At 42.1% G+C, this 20,346-nt stretch overlaps 1 protein-coding gene and 1 pseudogene across 1 annotated transcript in view; both read right to left on the bottom strand.

The window, feature by feature from the left end:
- Setd2 (SET domain containing 2, histone lysine methyltransferase) overlaps positions 1 to 20,346 on the bottom strand; it is a 98,209-nt gene that overhangs the window by 1,050 nt on the left and 76,813 nt on the right. Inside the window, exons 18-20 of the mRNA XM_051140722.1 lie at positions 14,960 to 15,071; positions 2,536 to 2,616; positions 55 to 156 (exon numbers count right to left, since the gene is read on the bottom strand). Coding sequence (XP_050996679.1) covers positions 55 to 156; positions 2,536 to 2,616; positions 14,960 to 15,071 — 295 coding nt within the window. The remainder of the gene's footprint in view (positions 1 to 54; positions 157 to 2,535; positions 2,617 to 14,959; positions 15,072 to 20,346) is intronic.
- Positions 13,126 to 13,459, bottom strand: LOC127184431 (40S ribosomal protein S26-like; annotated as a pseudogene).

Genomic DNA, 20,346 nt, shown 5'->3' with positions numbered 1-20,346 from the left:
TGAAAGTGCAGAACTTGCTAAGAACACCAAACGACCAGAGACCAGGGGAAGTACCTTTCGAGCAAGGTGCTTGAAGTCTTCTGTTGTAGTGATCCTGCCCACCTTGCAGTCGGGTTTTCGGTAAGGGTTCAGGCACTGGACAATGAACTGAGACATCTGCAGATAGAAGGCAGGAGACACTCTACTCAGCTATGCTCAGGGATCATCAGAAAAGACAGCAAAAAGCATAACCAGCCACCCCCATTCCCTCCCTCAGGGGCTAGTCTAGCCAGCAGAATGCTAGGAAACCAGTGAGATGTAAGAAGGTGATCCTGGAAGCAGCCCTGAAAGGAAAAGAGCTTCCTTAGCTGCAACAACAAGCCTCACTGAGAGGGGCAGCTGCAGGCACCAGCAGCTAGGTTCTGGAAGTAGCCTCCAGTTTTACCCAAGTAACATTCAAATGCTGCCAAGGTCATTGTGTTAGGACTGAAACCTGTAAGAGGTAATTAGGCCAGGAGGGCTTCTCCATCACAAACACAGCTTCTCATGCTGGGGCTAGGGCTCAGATGGTAGAGCAAATGTTTAGCATGTGTATTCCTATGAAGTTAGTGGCTAGGTTCTCTAGACCTGGGGGCAAAGGCACGGTAGAACAGCTAGCTACTCATGAGCTACCAGAAGGCTTTGCAACCTCAGGAACTGCAGCCAGGCATTTTTTCCCTTAAAGGATACTTCAAGCCTGTCAGTATTACTCAGACCACAATCACCAAAAGCATATGGAAACATGGGTAACAGCCAGCCAGGATGATGATCCAGGGCAGGACTCTTCAACCCTCCATCTCCAATGTCCTCTTCTGGGCTATTTACATTTTGTCCTACCTAGTAACTCTTAAAAGATGCTTCAGGGGCTGGGTGTGATGGCGCATGCCTTTAATCCCAGCACTCGGGAGGCAGAGGCAGGTGGATCTCTTTGAGTTTGAGGCCAGCCTGGTCTACAAAGTTGAGTCCAGAACAGCCAAGGCTACACAGAGAAACTCTGTCTCGAAAAACCAGAAACCAAACCAAACAAAAAACGCTTCGGGGTCAGGACTTCTAAAAGTACTTATGGTACCAGATCTAGGGGAAATGGAAGAGAGGCCACTGCCAGCTACTTCAAGAAAGTACGCTGAACAGGGAGGGCAAGGCCTCTCCATCTCTACAACTCTGTTATGTTTTACATAAGCCTTTGAACTGTAGGTTTGCTAACTGCCACAGCTGACTGGATGAACCTTGCACTCAAAGGATTTTCTGTGGTTGCCTGGCTTCCATATTTCCCCTTCCAAGCCACACCTCACTTAGCCAAGGCTTTGGTTATTCTCAGCCTGAACCTACAACATGAAAATGCGCAGCGCCTCTTCTTTTCAGCACCCTCCCGTGACCAGCGCTCAAAACTCAGGGACTACTTATGACTTCCTAAGAGAAGTGACACTCTTGCTTGCTTGTGTCCTCTCATGCTACATTTATCTTCCCGATCCATCTGACCAGTTCCCACCCTATATTCAAGAGCTTTCCTGATATTCTAAGTATTGGTCTCTGGCACTATCATGGCACGGTTTTCACACAGCTGGCATTCTTTACAGGTCTGTTAAAGAAGTCTAGCGTTTAGAATCTGGAGGCTGGTGAGATGACAGAGTGGATAAAGGCACCCATATCACCAGGTTTGATAATCTGAGTTTAATTTCCAGGATCCACATGGTAAAAGGGGAAAACCAATTCCCACAGGTTGTCCTCTGACCTCCATACATGTGTCAAGGTGCCCCTCTCCCAACCAATAAATAACTTTTAGTGTCCCGATGGGTGGAGGCAGACATGGTCAAAATGGAGCGGGCAGCCACCAGGAGTCAGCAAAAGAAAGAGAACTACAAGCTGGGCGTGGTGGCGCACGCCTTTAATCCCAGCACTCAGGAGGCAGAGGCAGGCGGATCGCTGTGAGTTCGAGGCCAGCCTGGTCTACAAAGCGAGTCCATGATGGCCAAGGCTACACAGAGAAACCCTGTCTCGAAAAACAAAAAAAAAAAAAAAAAAGAAAGAGAACTACAATTTGATCAGAGGACCTGAGAGTCAACTAAAGAGTTCTGATCTTAAAAGTTTCTCTATTAAAAAAAAAAAAAAAAAAATTAAAAATAAATAAAGTTTTTTTAATATAGGTAAGAACAACAATCCCTGAGTGCTTACCTACTTGTAAAAGGACATACCAATGTGTCATTGGAAAACAACTAAACAGTCAAACTACACAAATAAGGAAGCACTCAATACTACAATAACCCTAATGCTGTATAGAGCTTTTTGTTGTCTGAGATGCTATACAGGCCCACAGTGAAAGAGCACATATGTTGGCAGATAAACTCCTCTCAGGCCAGTAAGAGACCTTTATGGGATTCTTGGCAGGTAAAGTAGCACTTTGGACCAAGAGATATAAGCTAAACCATCTTCAGACAAGACAGACGTACATACTTAGACAAGACATAAAGGTCTCAAGGCAAGCCCAAGGACCATGCTGTCCAATCTTCTAAACCTTACCTCTTTCCTGAATACTTCTTTGCTTTTCTTTGCCAGCTCACTGGAGGTGTCTGCTTCTGCTGTCTTGGGCTTTTTTGATGTCTAGAAAAAGAAATACAATAGAGCTGACATGAGGTGTCAGTTGGTGATATCCTACTGTTCCAGAACTCATTTCATGTCTTTCCCTTCATAGAGCAAACCCTGACCAAAGTTTCAGATTCTAGCAGCTGACTCTGGCCTCCTAATAAGCCTAATTCCAATCCTCTACCTTAAGTCCATCGCTCCTCTTTCATGTAGCTACACATTTCGAGTTGTTTCACAGACACTAATTTACTGTCGGGCAATATCTAGATTAAAAATCATTTATCCTTTCTAAGCTCTGACATGTTAACATTCCAGAACAATGTTAAGTGCTTCATTCTCAAGATCCTTGGTACTTACCCTCTTTCCTCCCAGAATGGAGCTGCCCAGACTACACAGGACAGTCTCAACACAAGGAGAAACTCCATGGAGGTTGGTGCATCTAGTTCAGGAATGTAAAGACTAAGGAATTCTAGAGCACACCTGTAATCTTAGTACTTGGGGAAGTAGAGGCAAGAGGATCAGGAGTTTAAAACACAAACGTACACAGTGAGTTTGAAGCCAAAAAAGCTATATGAGAACCCATCTCAAAAAAGCCCCAAACAGCCGGGCGTGGTGGCACATGCCTTTAATCTCAGCACTTGGGAGGCAGGCGGATCTGTGAGTTCGAGGCCACCCTGGTCTACAGAGTGAGTCTAGGACAGCCAAGGCCACACACAGAAACCCTGTCTTGGGGGGGGTGGGGGGGAGAAGAGACACCAAAAACCAAACCAAAACAAAAAAAGCCCCAAACAAAGTTGTTATGACACTGGTGGTGGAAATGGGATGGGTATCATTCATATCAGTGAACAGACGAGTAGATGCTAAAACCACTAATATCTTTTTTCCAAAGTGGAAAGATGCTGATAAATCTAGAAATACATCTTTCTTGCACTGCCAGAAGAGAGGCTACCAACTCCTCCTACTCAGGCAAGACTAAAAGGTGATTGAGCTATCAGTCCCAGCATACAAAGCCATGTCCACACAACTAGAAAGCCCTTCCTGTGAAAAAAATAATTATGAACATTCATCTTGGATACAAACTTTCTTTTCCTTTTCTTTCTTTCTTTTTTTTTTTAAAGCAAGGTTTCTCTGTTCTGGACTCGCTTGTAGACCAGGCTGGCCTCAAACTCAGAGGGCCTCCTGCCTCTGCCTCCCGAGTGCTGGGATTAAAGGTGTGCACCACGACGCCCAGCTCTTTTTTTGTTTTTGAGACAGGGTTTCTCTGTGTAGCCTTGGCTCACTTTGTAGACCAGGCTGGCCTCGAACTCACAGCGATCCACCTGCCTCTCCTCCCAGAGAGCTGAGATTACAGGCGTGCAACACTGTGCCTGACTGGAATACAGATTATCATGTTCTAGGAATATCCAGCTGGTACTACAGATTTTCTAATTTAAAAGAAAAAAAGACTTATTTATATGCTCATTAATATGTGCATATGGGTTCCACTTACATGCCTGGTCTCTCCTGGAGCTGGAGTTATACGTGAGTGCTCTGCTAAGAGCTAACAAGCGTTCTCAACCATTCAGCCACCTCTCCAATACCCCCCCCACCCCTTTTGGTTTTTTTTTTTTTTTGAGACAGGGTTTCTCTGTGTAGCCTTGACTCCCTGGAACTCACTATGTAGACATGACAAGCTGGCCTATAATAGATCTGCCTGCTGCTGCCTCTTGAGTGCTGAAATTAAAGGTGTATGCTACCACTGCCTGGTTCTAGCCCCTATTTTTATTACCTTTAATTAAGCCCAGTATAAGGAAGGCATGTGCTCTTACCTGCTAAGCCTTCTTTCCAGCCCTGTCCAGGCTTTTACTAGGAGTTTAGAACAATGCAGTCTTTGACACACTGCCCATGCTGTAGTTCTTTGTCTACGTCCACAAACAGCAATAAACTCTGGTGCAGAGGAAGCTGTTCAAGTCCCTCTATTCAGACTTGCTTTGCAGAAAGGTGGCTTTTGGGTTGCCCAGAGCTGATTTACCTATTGACAATTTCTCTACTTTCTTCCTCTGGCTATAGCAGAGGTGGAGCTGAGGGAATGAATAGATCCCCTTTCTTCTTCTAGGAAAAAAGTAAAACACACAAAAAACTATTTTCTCTTGTGTAGTCTTGGCTGTTCTGGACTTGCTTTGTAGACCAGGTAGGCCTCTGCCTCCCTGATTGCTGGGAATACAGGTGTGTGTCACTGTACCCAACTGAAACTCCATTTTCAAATGTTCTTGTTTAGATTTTTTTTTTTTTTTTTTTTTGAGGCGGGGGGAGGAATAGAGTAAAAACTTGCAATTCTTTCTGTCCAAAGTTCCTGACACTGGATTGTAAGTGTGCCACATTGCTTGCCTTGAGACTGGTTATATCCCCCTCTTCCCTCCAGTGTGCATATATCCCACAGTAAAGTCTCAGGTAGCCAAAGATCCAGAATTATCTGAATATCTGAGCATGGTGGCTTACACTTGTACTACCAGCACTTGAAAAGCTGGGGCAGGAGGATAGCTCCAACTTCAAGTTTTAGTACAGCTGGACAACAGAGTGAGACCACCTTTTAAGACAGATTATATGTAAACAAAGCCAGAAGAAAACACACCCCCAGATTTCGTTTTCTTCCTCTGCCCCCTCTCTCTCCCTCCCTCCCTCTCTTTTTCGAACTTGAACTCGCTTTGTAGACCAGCTTGGCCTTGAACTCACAGCTATCTGCCTGTCTCTGCCTCTTGAGTGCTGGGATTAAAGGCATGCACCACCATGCCTGGCGATGTTCTCTTATATACTCAGAAGTGAGTAAAAATACGTGTACAGAAAATATGACAGCCATCACTAGGATCCTGATCCTACAGAAGAGGCAGGGTTGATTAGGGTCCTGCCTGCCTCTAAACAGCCGGTTCTCAACCCGTGGGTGTCCAACAATCCTTTCACAAGAGTCACCTAAGATTAGTTAAAAACAGGTATTTACATTATGACCTGTAACAGTAGCAAATGACAGTTATAAAGTAGTACCAAAAATAATTTTACAATTGGGATCACCACATCACGAGGACTGCATTAAAGGTCACAGCGTTAGGAGGGTTGAAAGCCACTGCTCTAAATAGAATGTACTTCTAGAAAGCTTAAGTAACTCTGGGCTTAGGTTTATAGCTCAGTTGGTAGAGTACTTGCCTAGCAGGCAGGAAACCCAGAGTTTGATCTCCAGCACTGAATAAACTTGGCACGGTGATGCATGCCTGTAATTGTAAACCCAGCACTTGAGAGGTAGAGGCAAGAGGATCAGTAGTTCAAGGTCATCCTTAGCCACCTAGCAAGTTCAAGATGACCCAGTCTACACAGGACTCTGTCTTAAAAAAAAAAAAGGTGTGGCGCAGGGGTGGGGAAGCTGAAAGATGGATGGGCAGTCAAGAATACAGGCTGCTCTTCCAGAGAACTCAGGTTTGATTCCTAGCCTACACAGCAGTTCACAAATGTCTTCTGGCCTATAGGAACCCTAGGCACACAACTGGTGCACAGACACACATGCAGGCAAAACATCATACACATAAAATACATTAAAAAAAGAAAGAAAGCTAAAGAAATCCAATGCACACTTAGTAGCTTTCTAATTCAATTCTGACTTGGCAAGATTGGGAGAGCTCTGAACACAGTGTACTGAGCTCAGTCAGGGAGCACTCAGGTGCCTTTGATGCTGAGCAGCTTAGACTGAGAAAAAAAGTGTTCAAAGGAAGGGCACTAGACTCGTATACCATATACAAAATGACATAAAACTAAGAATTCTTAGGAGAAGTGAAATTCATGAGCTAACCATGGTATGTCTGTAAGGCATGGGAATCACTTCAGGCACTAACACTTAAGCCCAATGCCAGACAAAGGAGCAAAGCTAGAGCCAGACAGCACTTGTTACTGACATGAAAAATTTGGGGATCCTCCCAATTTCCCAAAAGTTCCACTAGATATTTTAGCATTTCTAACAAACTTGCCTATGAAAAAGTCTTTAACACCAGAAGAGACCTGAGACTGGACTAAATGGCCCTCAGCTCACGACAGGCTAGACAGCATGCTTTAGAGAAGGTGCCTCACTCAAGTCTGAGGAACCGCTAGAGCAGGGTGAAGACTCATACACAAAAAAGCAAAGCCCTCTCAGGCCCTCAGCGAATATCAGTTTGCTTTTTCCTTGATTTGGGTCCTACATCAGTCAATGTAAAGTTTTGGTGGGAGCCTATGTAAGCAGTAGTCAAATGAATACACAGAACCAAATGAGCAGGCAAAAGGGCTTGGAAGCCAGAGCTCACTGTTTTAGAAGTGGACCCTGCAGTTAGCCTTTATCTACGTAATACATTTGACTTCCCAGGAAATCTTGTTTGGAAATGGCAAGAAGTCTCAGCATCTTCATATTACTGAGGTTTTGAGTTCATCTGCATTCCCTGGCAGGCAGCCTTAAGCTTACTGTGTGGCTCAGGTACTCACAAAGAAAATGAATGCTACAACAAAAGCAAACTTCGGTCCTTATTAGATATACAGACACAATTAGGTCAAAAGGCCTCTGTGCCTTTTAAGGGGGGAGAAGGCCTTAAGTTACAGAGAGGGGCTCTGAAAAGGAGAGACCACAGTATTACTCAGCTGCTATCTTTTCTCTCCTGAATTTAATTAACCCCTCTTTAGAAAGTGCAATATAAAAGATTACTCAATGAGAAACTGTATGTTTGGCGACAGCATGACTCTAGAAGTAGAAGCTCAATCATCAGAAACATACATTGGTCCTTGAGAACACAAACTCGTCATACTGTTTTGGAGTTGCTACCAGTCAGAACACAGGCCAAAACAACACTCCACTGGTGCTTCTAAATAAGGCTGCCGTTTGTTCCTTAATTTGTAAAACAACAACAAAAACCAAGAAGAGGGAATGGCAGAAAAGGGAGCTAAAGAACAAGATTCTAGCAACGGTGATTCAAAGGAAAGCAGAATTTACAAAATGCCTGGAACTAAAGTTCTTTAAGACATTACTAGGAACGAGTGGCCTCTACCCATATTTCACCTACAAGTGCAAGGCAGGCCTGGAGCTTTCTCTCTGTACCTCAGCTGATAAGTGGCCATTCTAACTGAGGATCTTAAACCATCTATCTCCTCCATAGAGACTGGTGTTCTTGTTTCTGACAATCTCTCAAAAGTGATTTCTGGGTTACTTTTTCGCTACTGGCAAGTGATATTGTATGAACAATTTTGCAAATTGTTCCAACTCTAAAAAAGAATGAAACAGGATCAACAACTGAAAAACCTCCTGGCTGCATATTGTACCCTTTGCAACTTTTTTTTATTAACACAGGAACACCTGTGCAACCTTGGCATGAAGGTTAATCCAGGAGGTAGAAGCAAATAAACTGCCCTCTCTCACTTGTGCAAGCTGTCAACACGGTTCAGTTCTGAGGTTCTCAAAGGAAGATTTGACTTAACACTCACCACATGATGGATGATGGAAGAGAGTACAAGATGATCAAGAGTAGGGAACAACACTGGAGGGAAACAGAGAAGGAAGGCTCTAGTAGATGCTTAGTCTAATCATCAAAAGCTTTTTACTACCACCCAGCACTTCTCAAAGAATTCTCTGCCCACTGTCCATCTTCCCCTGGTTTGTTGTATCATAACATTCTCTATGTGAGTACCAGAGCCACACAATAAGCTTAATGAATCTGTCAACTAAACCAGATGAATTCAAAGCCCCAGTTTGGGTTGTGAAACACATATACACTTATGTTGCAACAAGAACCAATGTATTGATGATTCAACATGAATCCAACACTATTCCTGTTCTGAATCCTGCAGGGAGTTCAAACACCTCAGATTCCATAATGTATTATTTATCATATTTCCTCTTGTTCTTTCCTCCTTCATTCTTGATACTTAAAACTGAATGATGGCACCTTCTCTACCTATGCTAAAACTAGAGAATATTGGGCTATTTTCTGCTTCTACCTATCTACTTCAATTATTTTTATTTATTTACTTTTTGAGACAGGGTCTCATCACATAGCCTTGATTGGTCTGGAACTTGATGTGTATGTAGATCAGGTTGGCTTCAAACTCAGAGAGCTCAGCCTGTCTCTGCCTCCTCAGTGCTGGTATTAAAGTAGTATATACCACCATATCCATCTTGGTTTTCTGAACTTTTTTGTGTTTGTTTTTTGAGACAGGGTTTCTCTGTGTAGTCTTGGCTGTCCTGGACTCACTTTGTAGACCAGGCTGGCTTCAAACCCCACAGAGCTGAACTTTAATAATAGTTCTTAAATGTCTTGTGACTCTTTTCTATTCTTAGTTCCTTACTTTGCAATGGCGACACTCCACATTTGATCTGTCATTGTCTCAAACAAGTCTGTTTCACTAGAGATGAGCATTTGAATCCTCTGCATCAAACATAGTTGCTAGCTCCCAAATACCTATTGCACGCTAATCACATTAACAGACCTTAAACAATTGATTTTTGACATCCTTCCCAGGGTGTGTTTTTTGTTTGCGATTTTGGGACCATGTTCAGAACAGAACCGGGGCATGACGTGCACTGAGAGAGCAGCCCTGGCCGTAACCCACACCTCCAATTCTACTCCTGTCTCTGTGTTGTTCAGTATGTCATATGTAACCAAACTTACTATACCAGGTTTCTTAGTGTTTGCAATTTCCATTTTATGATTTTGCAAAACCTGTCTGAAATGCTCAGTTCTTAACTGTACAGGTAAAAAAAAAAAAAAAAATTACCGATCCTATGACATCTCTGACAATCACTGAGCCCCTCAAAACACTAGGCATGAATTTCTACTACAGTAGCTTTCTAAGATGAATTTTCAGATGATGAAAACCCAGATTCAGCTCTCTTTCAATTTCTTTGTATCGCACACCACTTGTAAATTGACAAAAACTTGCTACAATGGTGCAATGTGTAGCTCTGACGGGCTTATAATCTAAATAAAAAAACACAAGGAAATGAAAACAGAACATAAGGAATGAAGATGCTCCTCATAAGTACCTTCTCCTGCCTACACAACTGCAAAATGTTAAGAAGGATAAATTCAAGTAGACTCTAGCTATCCAATCTAGACTAGAGCCTGCTTAAAGAGACCATTGTCTGAAAAGGGATCCAAAGACTGACAACTGCCCTATGCTGCAGGGAAAGAACGGCTGAAATATCAAAGAGCACTTGCCTGAAAGACAAGAAAAGGTAAGGCTGGCAAGCTGGGGATGGTGGTGCACATTTGTCACCTCAGCACCCAAGGAGGTCGAACCAGGTGGATCTCTATGAATCTGAGACCACTCTGCTCTACATGGTAAGTGGCAGGACAACCAGGGAGACACAGAGAGAGCCTGTCTCAAAACAAAAGCAAACTTATATAACTCGTAATACTTCTAATTTTAAAAGTAACTGGATGAAGCCGGGCGTGGTGGCGCACGCCTTTAATCCCAGCACTCGGGAGGCAGAGGCAGGCGGATCGCTGTGAGTTCGAGGCCAGCCTGGTCTACAAAGTGAGTCCAGGACAGCCAAGGCTACACAGAGAAACCCTGTCTCGAAAAACCAAAAAAAAAAAAAAAAAAAAAAAAAAAGTAGCTGGATGAATTTGGCTTATTATAAGTAACAGCATTAGTAATCTTTAAAGAAAAACAAGAACTATGCAAACTGAAGTGCAAGGAGAAAATAACTGAAAAAGAGAAAGTGAGAGATTCAGTGGCCCGTGAAAAATCCAGCAGTCTAGCAACATGTATACAAAGGAGATCTACAGGAAAAAGAAGACGTTAAAAAAAAAAAAAAAGATTTGAAAAAAAAAATGGCTAAGATACAACAGCGTTGATGAATTATCAACAGGTTCACAAGAGTGCAAACAACCACAAGAAAGTTAAACACAAAGAAAACTTAAATATATAGCAATAAAGTTTTTGAACATCTATTAGAAAAGAAATATAATAAACAGCTGGGCATACAGATCTCTGTGAGTTCAAGGGCAGACTGGTCTACAAAGTGAGTCCAGGGCAGCCAAAGCTACACAGAGAAACCCTGACTCAACAAACAAAACACACACACACACACAGAAGAGAATAATGAAATGCATCTTTCTTATCAGAATAAATTATAAGCCAGGTGTGGTGACACACACCTATTACCAGAATTCAGGAAACAAAGGCAACAGTACCACAGCAAGTTCAAGATCAGCTTATATAGCAAGACCCTGTCTGAACAAAAGAGAAAAGTATCTTTAAAAAGGAGGGGGGGTGGGGGAGTTGAAAAGTAGGAAAAAGTATCAATTTAGAATTCTATATACAGAGACTAGGGAGACAGCTCATTGGTTAGGAGCACTGGTTGCTCTTACAGAGAACCTGGGTTTGATTCCCAGCACTCATATGGCAGATCCAGTCCCAGGGAGGACTGACACCTTCTTTTGGCCTTGTGGTCCACAGACATACAGGCAGGCAAAACTTCTATTACAATAGAAAAGAACTGAATAGAATAGAATACTATATCCAGTGATAATACCCTTCAAATGAGAGTCTGAAAGTTTCCTCAATAGCTAAGCATATTCCTACCACGTAATTCAGCAATCATGTTCCTTGGTGTCTACACAAAGAAACTAAAAACCATATCCACACTAAAACCTACACATAGGTGCTTTCAATAGCTTTATTCATAATCACAAAACCTGGAAGCAAAGTAAGATGTCCCTGAACAGTAACTGGGTAGGCAGTTGTACTCTCAGACAATGGATTAGTATTCAATACCACAGTGAAACAAACACCAGACCATGACAAGACAGAGCAGCCCTCAATGTACAGCTCTCTGGGGCCAGATGTCGATAAAGGGAGAGGTTATGTAACATGGTAGAGGAGTACGAGAACACTAGAATCTCTTTTTGTTCTATGTTTATCTACTTTCTGCTCAATTTTACTGTACCAAAACAGAACTAAAGTTGCTCAGTACTTTATTTATTTGTTTGTTTATTTATTTTACTTTGCGCTGGGTGTGGGTGCATGCCTGTAACCCCCACACTTGAGAGACAGAGGCAGGAGGATGAATCTGAGTTTGAGGACAGCCTGGTCTACAGAATGAGTTCCAGGACAGCCAGGGCTACACAGAGAAAGAAACCCTGCCTCAACAAACAAACCAAACAAAGAATCCAGATAGAAATAGAATTCTACACCAAAGAATGAAGTATTGGAAATGCTAAATAGGGGTAACAACAGGACTTCACTAAATAAAAGTTTAAATTTTTTCTTTAACATTTTATCAGACTTTTCATTGTTGTAGATATGGGTGCAAAGAAGTGAATCTACACTCACACATAGCAAATACCTGTACCACTAATCCCAGTTATATACTACCATTAACAGACTTTAAATGAAAAAGTATAATGGACAGAAGCAGTAAAGTAAGTTCTTTACACTCGAGAAAAAAAGCAAGTTAATACTTCCAGTAATCACTTTAATGTGGTATAGTATAAGATGACAGCCTGTTCTGAGATAATATGCATATTACAAATCTCAGGATCTCTTTGTATTCTAAAATACTGAGGCCCTCCGAGCTGTGGCTCATAAGGAAAACACCTAACAAATCAGAAATTGAGTTCAGTCTGGCCTAGCAGCACATGCCCAAAAACCCAGCAGGTGGGAGGCAGAGGCACACGGATCACTGAAGGTTCCAGGCCAGGCACAGTGACAACCTGAGATGCCTGCCAAATACATAGTGAGAAAAGCAAAACATTTCCTAGAAAAGTTAATGAAATATAAAAGAGGGTATGGATCCATTCACACTTATTACCCCACTTCTCTTTCTTCCTTCAGCTTTCTCCCACCCGTCCATAGTAATTTAAGTCCCTCTTCTTATGCTCTTAAGGAGAAATAAAATGAAAACCTAAAATCCTAAGGTTTAAAAACACACAGAATGACTTCTGATTTAAGTAACTCATCCTTAGAGATAATTTAGTCTTTTTATTTGTTTGTTTGTTTGGCTGGTTTTGGTTTTCTGAGACAGGGTTTCTCTGCGTAGCCCTGGATGCCCTTTAACTCACAGACACCCACCTGCCTCTGCCTGCCAAGTGCTGGGGCTAAAGGCATAGGCTACCACGCCCAGCCTTAATTTAGTCTTATTAATAAGTTAGGATAAAGGATAATTCAACTAGCAAGTACTTGTTTTTTATTTATACCACCTCTAATCTCATTAACTTTCATGTCAGAGAAAGAAATTGAAGAGTAAAATCTTTGCTGTTAAATTTTTTCTAGCATTTCCATACAAAATATCTTCTGTTTCATAGCTTTAATAAATGAGAAAGTTTTATAATCTTTGAAAATCACACAGGGTACCTCTTTCATTATTGTTTTCATTGTGAGTGTGAGTGTGTGTGTGTGTGTGTGTGGGTGGGTGGGTGGGTGGGTGGAGAGGCACATATGCCACAGAATGCATGTGGAAGACAGAGGACAACTTTTTTTTTTTTTTAAAGTATAACTCCCATTTTATTTGTCCAAAGTATTATTTCTTCTGTCTTGTCCTTACATAGGCTTTGGTGGAGGCTGTGGTGCAGCAGCAGCAGGTCTAAACTGTGGTGGGAGTGTTCGGTCCTTCCAGCCTCACAGGTGGATTCCTGACCACCTTGCTATGACTGGCACAGCTCACTCAGCAATGCAGCTTGATGTAGAGGTTGGAAAGCACATAAGCATTGAAGACATTGGTTTCAGAGATGTCCCTGACAGCAGTGGCCTCTACAATGTTCCAGATGACAAACTTCTTAATGGCCTTGTCCTTGGGCACGCACCAGGTGCAGTTCGTGCAGCGAATTGGCTGAACGTGGCCGCGACCCTTTTTAGCACAGCCATTGTTCTCTTTTTTTGGTCATCTTGGAGCCAAGACCCGAAAGAGCACAGGACAACTTTTGAGACTTGGTTCTCTCCTTCCAACATGGGTCATCTGCCTTAGGAGTAAGCTCCTTAACCTGCTGAGCCACCCTGACTTAGCTGTTGTCGGCTTATTTTTTGGTTCATTCAGACAGCATCCTGCTGTACAGCTGACCTCAAACTTGCAATCCTCCTACTTAATGATGACAGGTAGGGAGTACCACCACTTCTAAAGATTCATTCATCCACCCTGTATTCACCTGTGTGTATGATGTGTGCGTGAAGATGGGCATACCATGGTTTTATGGGAGTTCTTTTACTATGCATCTCCAAGACCCCTTTAGTGAATTTTTTAAAAAAAGATTTATTTTTTATTATGTATATAGTGCTCTGCCTGCATGTACACCTGCAGGCCAGAAGAGGGCATCAGAGCACATTATAGATGGTTGTGAGCCATCATGTGGTTGCTGGGAATTGAACTCAGGACCTCCAGAGGAGCAGTCAGTGCTCTTAACCTCTGAGCCATCACTCTAACCCTCCTTTGGTGAATTTTAACATAATCAGTTTAAATTCATTCCAGAGTTAACCAATCTCAAAATTACAACATCTATTATAGTATTCAATTTAAAGTGTCAAAACAAGCAGAATGTTGGCACATGCTTGTAATCCCAACACTGGGACAGCCTGATCACTATATGGAGCATAGTTTGGGCTAGATTGTTTATGCCTCAAAATAAATAAAGTACAAAAAAACCTCCAAACAAACAAACAAACAAAAAAACAACAACAACAAAAAAAAACAAAAAACAACAACAACAACAACAAAAAAACAAAAAACCAACCAAACAAAAAAACAAAAAAAAACCCCAAATACCCAACCAACTAAAGTACAAGTAAAAAGAAACCATCTATACAGCTTACTATCAAGAAGAAGAAAAGAGGGCTGGAGAGATGGCTCAGAGGTTAAGAGCACCGGCTGCTCTTCCAGAGATCCTGAGTTCAATTCCTAGCAACCACATGGTGGCTCACAACCATCTATATGTGATCTAGTGCCCTCTTCTGGCCTGCAGGTGTTCATACAAATGGAGCTCTCATGCATACAATAAATAAATAAAATCTTAAATAAAAAAAAAGAAGAAGAAGAAGAAGAAGAAGAAGAAGAAGAAGAAAAGAGTCAAGTCATAAAGAAGTATGGAGCATAATTGCCTTTAGTCTCCTGTAACTAGTGTTGACACATTTCTATAACTGGTCTATTCATATATTCAAAGCCCTTCTAAATATATTCCTTAAGTAGGAAGCCAGTATGTGTCTGATTCCTTGAATGTGCCAATGGTCTTTCTTTTGCTTTGACTTCAATCTCTCCTTTGACACAGTAAGACAGTTTTCCCCCAAAAAGGGGGGAAAAAAATTCCCAAACTATATGGCTACTGACCTTATTCAATCAAAGGACACAGATATTCAAATGACCAGGACACATATAAAAGTTACTCACCTTCATGGGGTTTTCATCATATGTTGGGGTTCCCAGGTCCATCTCAGCTTCATGCTCAAGGCTGGCATCATCTCCTGGGCTTTCCCAAGTAGGAGGATCCCACTGAGTCTGCCTAGAAGAAGAGAAGAACAGCCACACTGTCATGGGTAGAAAACACAAAACCCTGGCATAGAGTTTTAAACCTATACTATGTAACAGCGCACAAAATAAGTCAGAACTTTAAGATTGAGACATATTTCTGATAGTTCTCATCAGTAATGACTCTAGCCTAGAGATATTTGGGGTGGGGGGATTAAGAGAGGGTGGGCCCTGGCTGTCCTGGACTCACTTTGTAGACCAGGCTGGCCTCGAACTTACGAAGATCCACCTGCCTCTGCCTCCTGAGTGCTGGAATTAAAGGCATGCGCCACCACACTCGGCCTCTAGAGACATATTTCTAACATTATTTAATCCCATCCAAATTTAATGTTTGATGGATTATTTGGATCCATCCATTATATGGATAATTGAAGGCAATTAGGTGATAATGCTGACAACCATAAGAAAACCAAACATCTTCTCTGTTTCTCAATTGGTTTAGTGTACTAGATATATCCTAGGTTTAAAAAGTACATGGAGCAGATGAAGAAGCCAGTAACTATTATCTAGTACATACTTGAAGCAAAATAAGTCACAACCCTTACAATCCTTGACCATGCTGTAGTTCTACACCTTTAACGACCAAAAGCCTAGAAAAACTTCTGTTGTCTGCTCAAAGTGTCTTCAACTGGTTCTAAAAAGGGCTCAGCCATGTTAACTCATTGAGTGTTTACAAAATAAGGCAAACATATAACCTAGGCTGGAATCAATAATAGCTGTAAATCCCTCATCTTTCTGTCTCTACCAACTGTATCTTTTAAGAGAATTATTTTATTTTAAATTTTGTGTGTATGTCTGTGTGTGGGTATGTGTGCAAGAGCGTGGGTGCACACAGAAGCCAAAAGCAGCTGAATGCCCCGGCGTTGGGAACTACAGGTGGCCTGTAAACCACCTGACATGGATGCTGGGAAGTGAATTCTATCTAGTCCTCTGGAAGAAGAGTAAACATTCTTAACTGCTGAGCCAGCCATCTTCCCAGCCCCTTAGTTGATTTTATTATTTTATGCACATGGGTATTTTGCTTGCATGTATGTCTGTGTACCACATGTATGCCTGGTGCCGGTAGAAGCCAGAGAAGGGTGTTAGATACCCTAGAACTGAAGTTACCAACAGCTGTGAGCCATCATGTGAATGCTAGGACTCAAACATGTGTCCTCAGGAAAATCGGCCAGTGCACTTTACTACTCCAATCCCAATTTTAAAAAATTACATTTATTCATTCATGAGGAGGAATGTTTATGTCATGGTACACATGTGGAAATCAGAAGGCAACTTCTGGGAGTCTTTATAGTCTTTTTACCATATGTGGGTCCCAGAGATCAAACTCAGGTTATCAGACTGGGTGGCAAGTGCTTTTAACTGCTGGGTCATCTCAACAGCCTGATTTTTTTTGTTTGTTTTATTTTGTTTTTTGTTTGTTTGTTTTTAAAGACAGAGGCTTGCTCTGTAGGCCTGGAGCTCTGCATGTAGAAAACCTGCCTCTGATTAAAGGCATGTGCCACCATACTTGGCTTGGTTTTTTTTTTTTTTAAAGCTAGACTTGTAAAAATTGAAGAAGGGATTCACAGCAAGAGTCTGAAGTCAGAGCTGGAGAGATGGCTCAGAGGTTAAGAGCACTGTCTGCTCTTCCAGAGATCTTCAGTTCAGTTCCCAGCAACCACATGGTGGCTCATAGCCATCTATAATGAGATCAGTGCCCTCTTCTGGCAGGCAGGCACACATGCAGGCAGAACATTGTATAATAAATAAATAAATCATTAAAAAAAAAAAAAAGAAGAAGAAGAAGAAGAAGAAAAGAAAAAGAAAAAGAGTCTGAAGTCAGCTATCACAGATAATCTATGGAGGCAATAGTTAAAAGGTTAAAGCTGAAGCTGTAGGGATGGCTTGGTAGGTAAAAATCGCTTTTCAAATAAGCCTAATGACCTGAATTCAGTCCATGGAACCCACATAAAAATCCAGGTGCAGGGCTGGAGAGATGGCTCAGTGGTTAAGATCACTGGCTGCTCTTCCAGAGGACCTGGGTTCAGTTTCCAGCACCCACATGGTCACTCACAACTGTATGTAACTCCAGTTCCAGGAGCTGATACCCTCACAGAGACATGCATGCAGGCTACAAACCAATGCACATAAATAGTTAAAAACTAAAAACTCAGGTGCAGTAGTGTGCATCTGTAATCTCAACACTTTTATGGCAAGATGGGAGGTGGAGACAGGAAAATGAAGTAGAAACTTTGATTCTCTAGCTGCTCTCACAGATGACCCAACTATCCCCCAGCACCTACATGGCAGCTCACAACTGTCTCTATCCAGTATGGCAGGATATTTGATGACATTGTCAACCCCAAGATTATGAACTGGAAAAACCTGTTTCTTGTTGTGGTGTGGCTCGGCCCTTGTATACATCTTTAACCCAAGAGCTTTCCATAAACAGGATCAAATAAAGAAGCAGAGAAAGCAACTAGCAGCTAATTGACAGGGTGAACATAAGTAAACACAGGAAGGAGGGACATTGAGTTGAAGGGTCTTTAAGATAGCATGGAGAAGGCCAGGGGTGGTGGCGCACGCCTTTAATCCCAGCACTCGGGAGGCAGAGACAGGCGAATTTCTGTGAATTCGAGGCCAGCCTGGTCAGGACAGCCAAGGCTACACAGAGAAATGTCTCGAAAAAACAAAACAAAACAAAACAAACAAACAAACAAACAAAAAAGACAGCATGGAGAAATAGGAAGGAGGTTTTTCCTTCTGGGACGTGAGCTGAGTAGGAAGGTCAGCTGGGTGCTTTCTCTGCCTCTCTGAGCTAGCAGGCTTTTACCCTAGCATCTGGCTCCTGAGTCTTTCTCCCCGCCAGCCCCTCCCCTCATACACACATAGACTTATAAGCATACAATAAGCAAAAAAACAAAACAAAACAAAACAAAAATCAAAAGAGTTAGCACACGCTATTTTCCTACTACACTAATCTTTAGTTGGCAACATTAAAGGCATTTGATATAATCCATTTTAGATGAGTATAAAATCAGGTTTACACGCAATCTATGAAACTGCAAAACAACATTTCTATTGTAATAGTAAAGCATAAGCATCTGTACATTTCAATGTGGAAACTAAAAAATTTTTTGTTGTTGTTTTGTTTTGGAGACAGGGTTTCTGTACAGCAAGCTGGCTGGAACTCAGAGATCCACCTGCCTCTACCTCCAAAATGCTAGGATTAAAGGTATGCACCACCACAGCCAGGCTACAACTTGCTTTCTTTTAAGTATCTAGAAGAATTATCATATGCTTTAAAAACTACTCTATGGCTGAGGGGATGCACACACAATTCTCCCTTAGTTTAGAGAGAGTGTGTGTGGCGGTAGTGGCGCACACCTTTAATTCTAGCACTTGGGAGGCAGAGGCAGGTAGTTCTCCGTGAGTTCCAGGCCAGCCTGGACCGTTACACAGGGAAACCCTGCCTAGGGGGGCGGGAGGAAGAGATGGGAGTTAGAGTTATAGGTGGTTATAAGCCACTTGATGTGGGTTCTGGGAACTGAGCCTGGATTCTCTCAAAGAACAGTTAAGTTCTCTCTCTCCTCCCTCTCCTGCCCCCTCTCTCAAAGCAAAGAACATTTATTCTACAGAAAGAGTCAGCATGTATGGGCAATTAAGTACTCTCTTAACAGCCCTAGTAGTGCACACTTGTAATCTCAGCACTGGGGAGGTGGAAACAAGAGGATAAGAAACCCAACTGAAATCATTCTCAGCTACATATCAAGCTGTCAATCAGCCTGGGCTGTAAGAGATCTTGTCTTTAAAAAACAAAACAAAACAAAACAAAACAAAAAAAAACCCACCACCACCACCACCAAAACCAACAAACAAAGTGAGGGGGAAAATGTGGTTTTATTTATTTATTATTATGCATACAAGTGCTCTGCCTACATGTGTGCCTTCATGCCAGAAGAGGGCACCAGATCTCACTATACATGGTTATGAGCCACCATGTGGTTGCTGGGAATTGAACTCAGAACCTTTGGAAGAGCAGCCAGTGGTTTTGACCTCTGAGCCATCTCTCCAGCCCCATGTTCTTTTTTTTTTTTTTTTTTTATATAAAGTTGTTGTCCATGATCCACTCTAGCCTGTTGCTATGAAATCTAGTTAGAACATAGACATAACCATTCGCTTACATATTGCCTATAATTGCTAATACGATACCAGCAAAACACTGAACAGTTATGACAAGAACCTACTGATCAGCAAATCTTGAGGTATTATTTTCTAGTCTTTTACATAAAAAAGTCTGCATGAGACTACTGACATCTACATTGTTAAAGATTAAGTCACTATCTTAAAAAAAAATTACACCTGTTATGTGTATGAGTGGGTATAGTCTATGTGGAAAGTCAGAGGACAACTAAAGAAGTCAGGTCTTTCCTTCCAACTCGAGGGGCCTAAGGATTGAACTATGGTCATCAGGTTTGGTGGCAAACAGTTTCACCCTACTAAGGCATCTCACCAGCCCAGTCACTACCCTTTTTAAAATTTCCCAAGCTGGATGTAGACTCACACTTACAATCCTAGCACTCTGCAAGCTGAGATAGAAGACTGCTGAGAGTTCAAGGCCAGACCCTGTCTCATAAAACAAAAAGAAAACAAAATGAGGGCTCATGACAGGGCTCAGCTGGCTGAATGTTTGCCTAGCATGCACCAAGCTCTTACCCTCTATAACCTCAGCAGGATACGGCAGCACAGGCTGTAATTCTAGCCCTCAGGAGGTAGAGGCGTCATATGCAGTTGGAGACCAATCTGGGCTTAATGGGACTACTCTATCTTGAAAGCACACCTAACAGTAGGCTCGGTATGGTGGCACACACCTCTGATCTCTGGGAGAGGTCTCTGTAAATTCAAGGCCACACAGTGAAGCCCTGTCTTATAAAAAAAAAACATGTGCCATACACCAAGGGGCTAATTAAATAGCTCAGCAATTAAAAGGTGCTTGCTACCAAGCTTAAGCTTAGCAATTAAAAGGTACTCAAGCCTAAAGACTTGAGATGCTGAAACACATTGTTGAAGATAAATAACTCCTCTAAGTTGTCCCCTGACATCTACATGTATGCATGCATATGCACAATGCATATATACACATTTACTATTTCTAAATAAATGCAATGGGTGGACATACCAAAGCATACTTAAAAAGGGCAAAGTCTAAAGTCTGTCATGCGCTTTCAGACAGGATTCTGAAGCTGGGCCTGGCAGTGCATATTTCCAAT

The sequence above is a fragment of the Acomys russatus genome, chromosome 32 (genome assembly GCF_903995435.1).
Source record: "Acomys russatus chromosome 32, mAcoRus1.1, whole genome shotgun sequence".
Lineage (NCBI taxonomy): Eukaryota > Metazoa > Chordata > Mammalia > Rodentia > Muridae > Acomys > Acomys russatus.
Note: the sequence above shows the minus strand (reverse complement) of the source record. Positions and strands in the feature narration are given on the sequence as shown.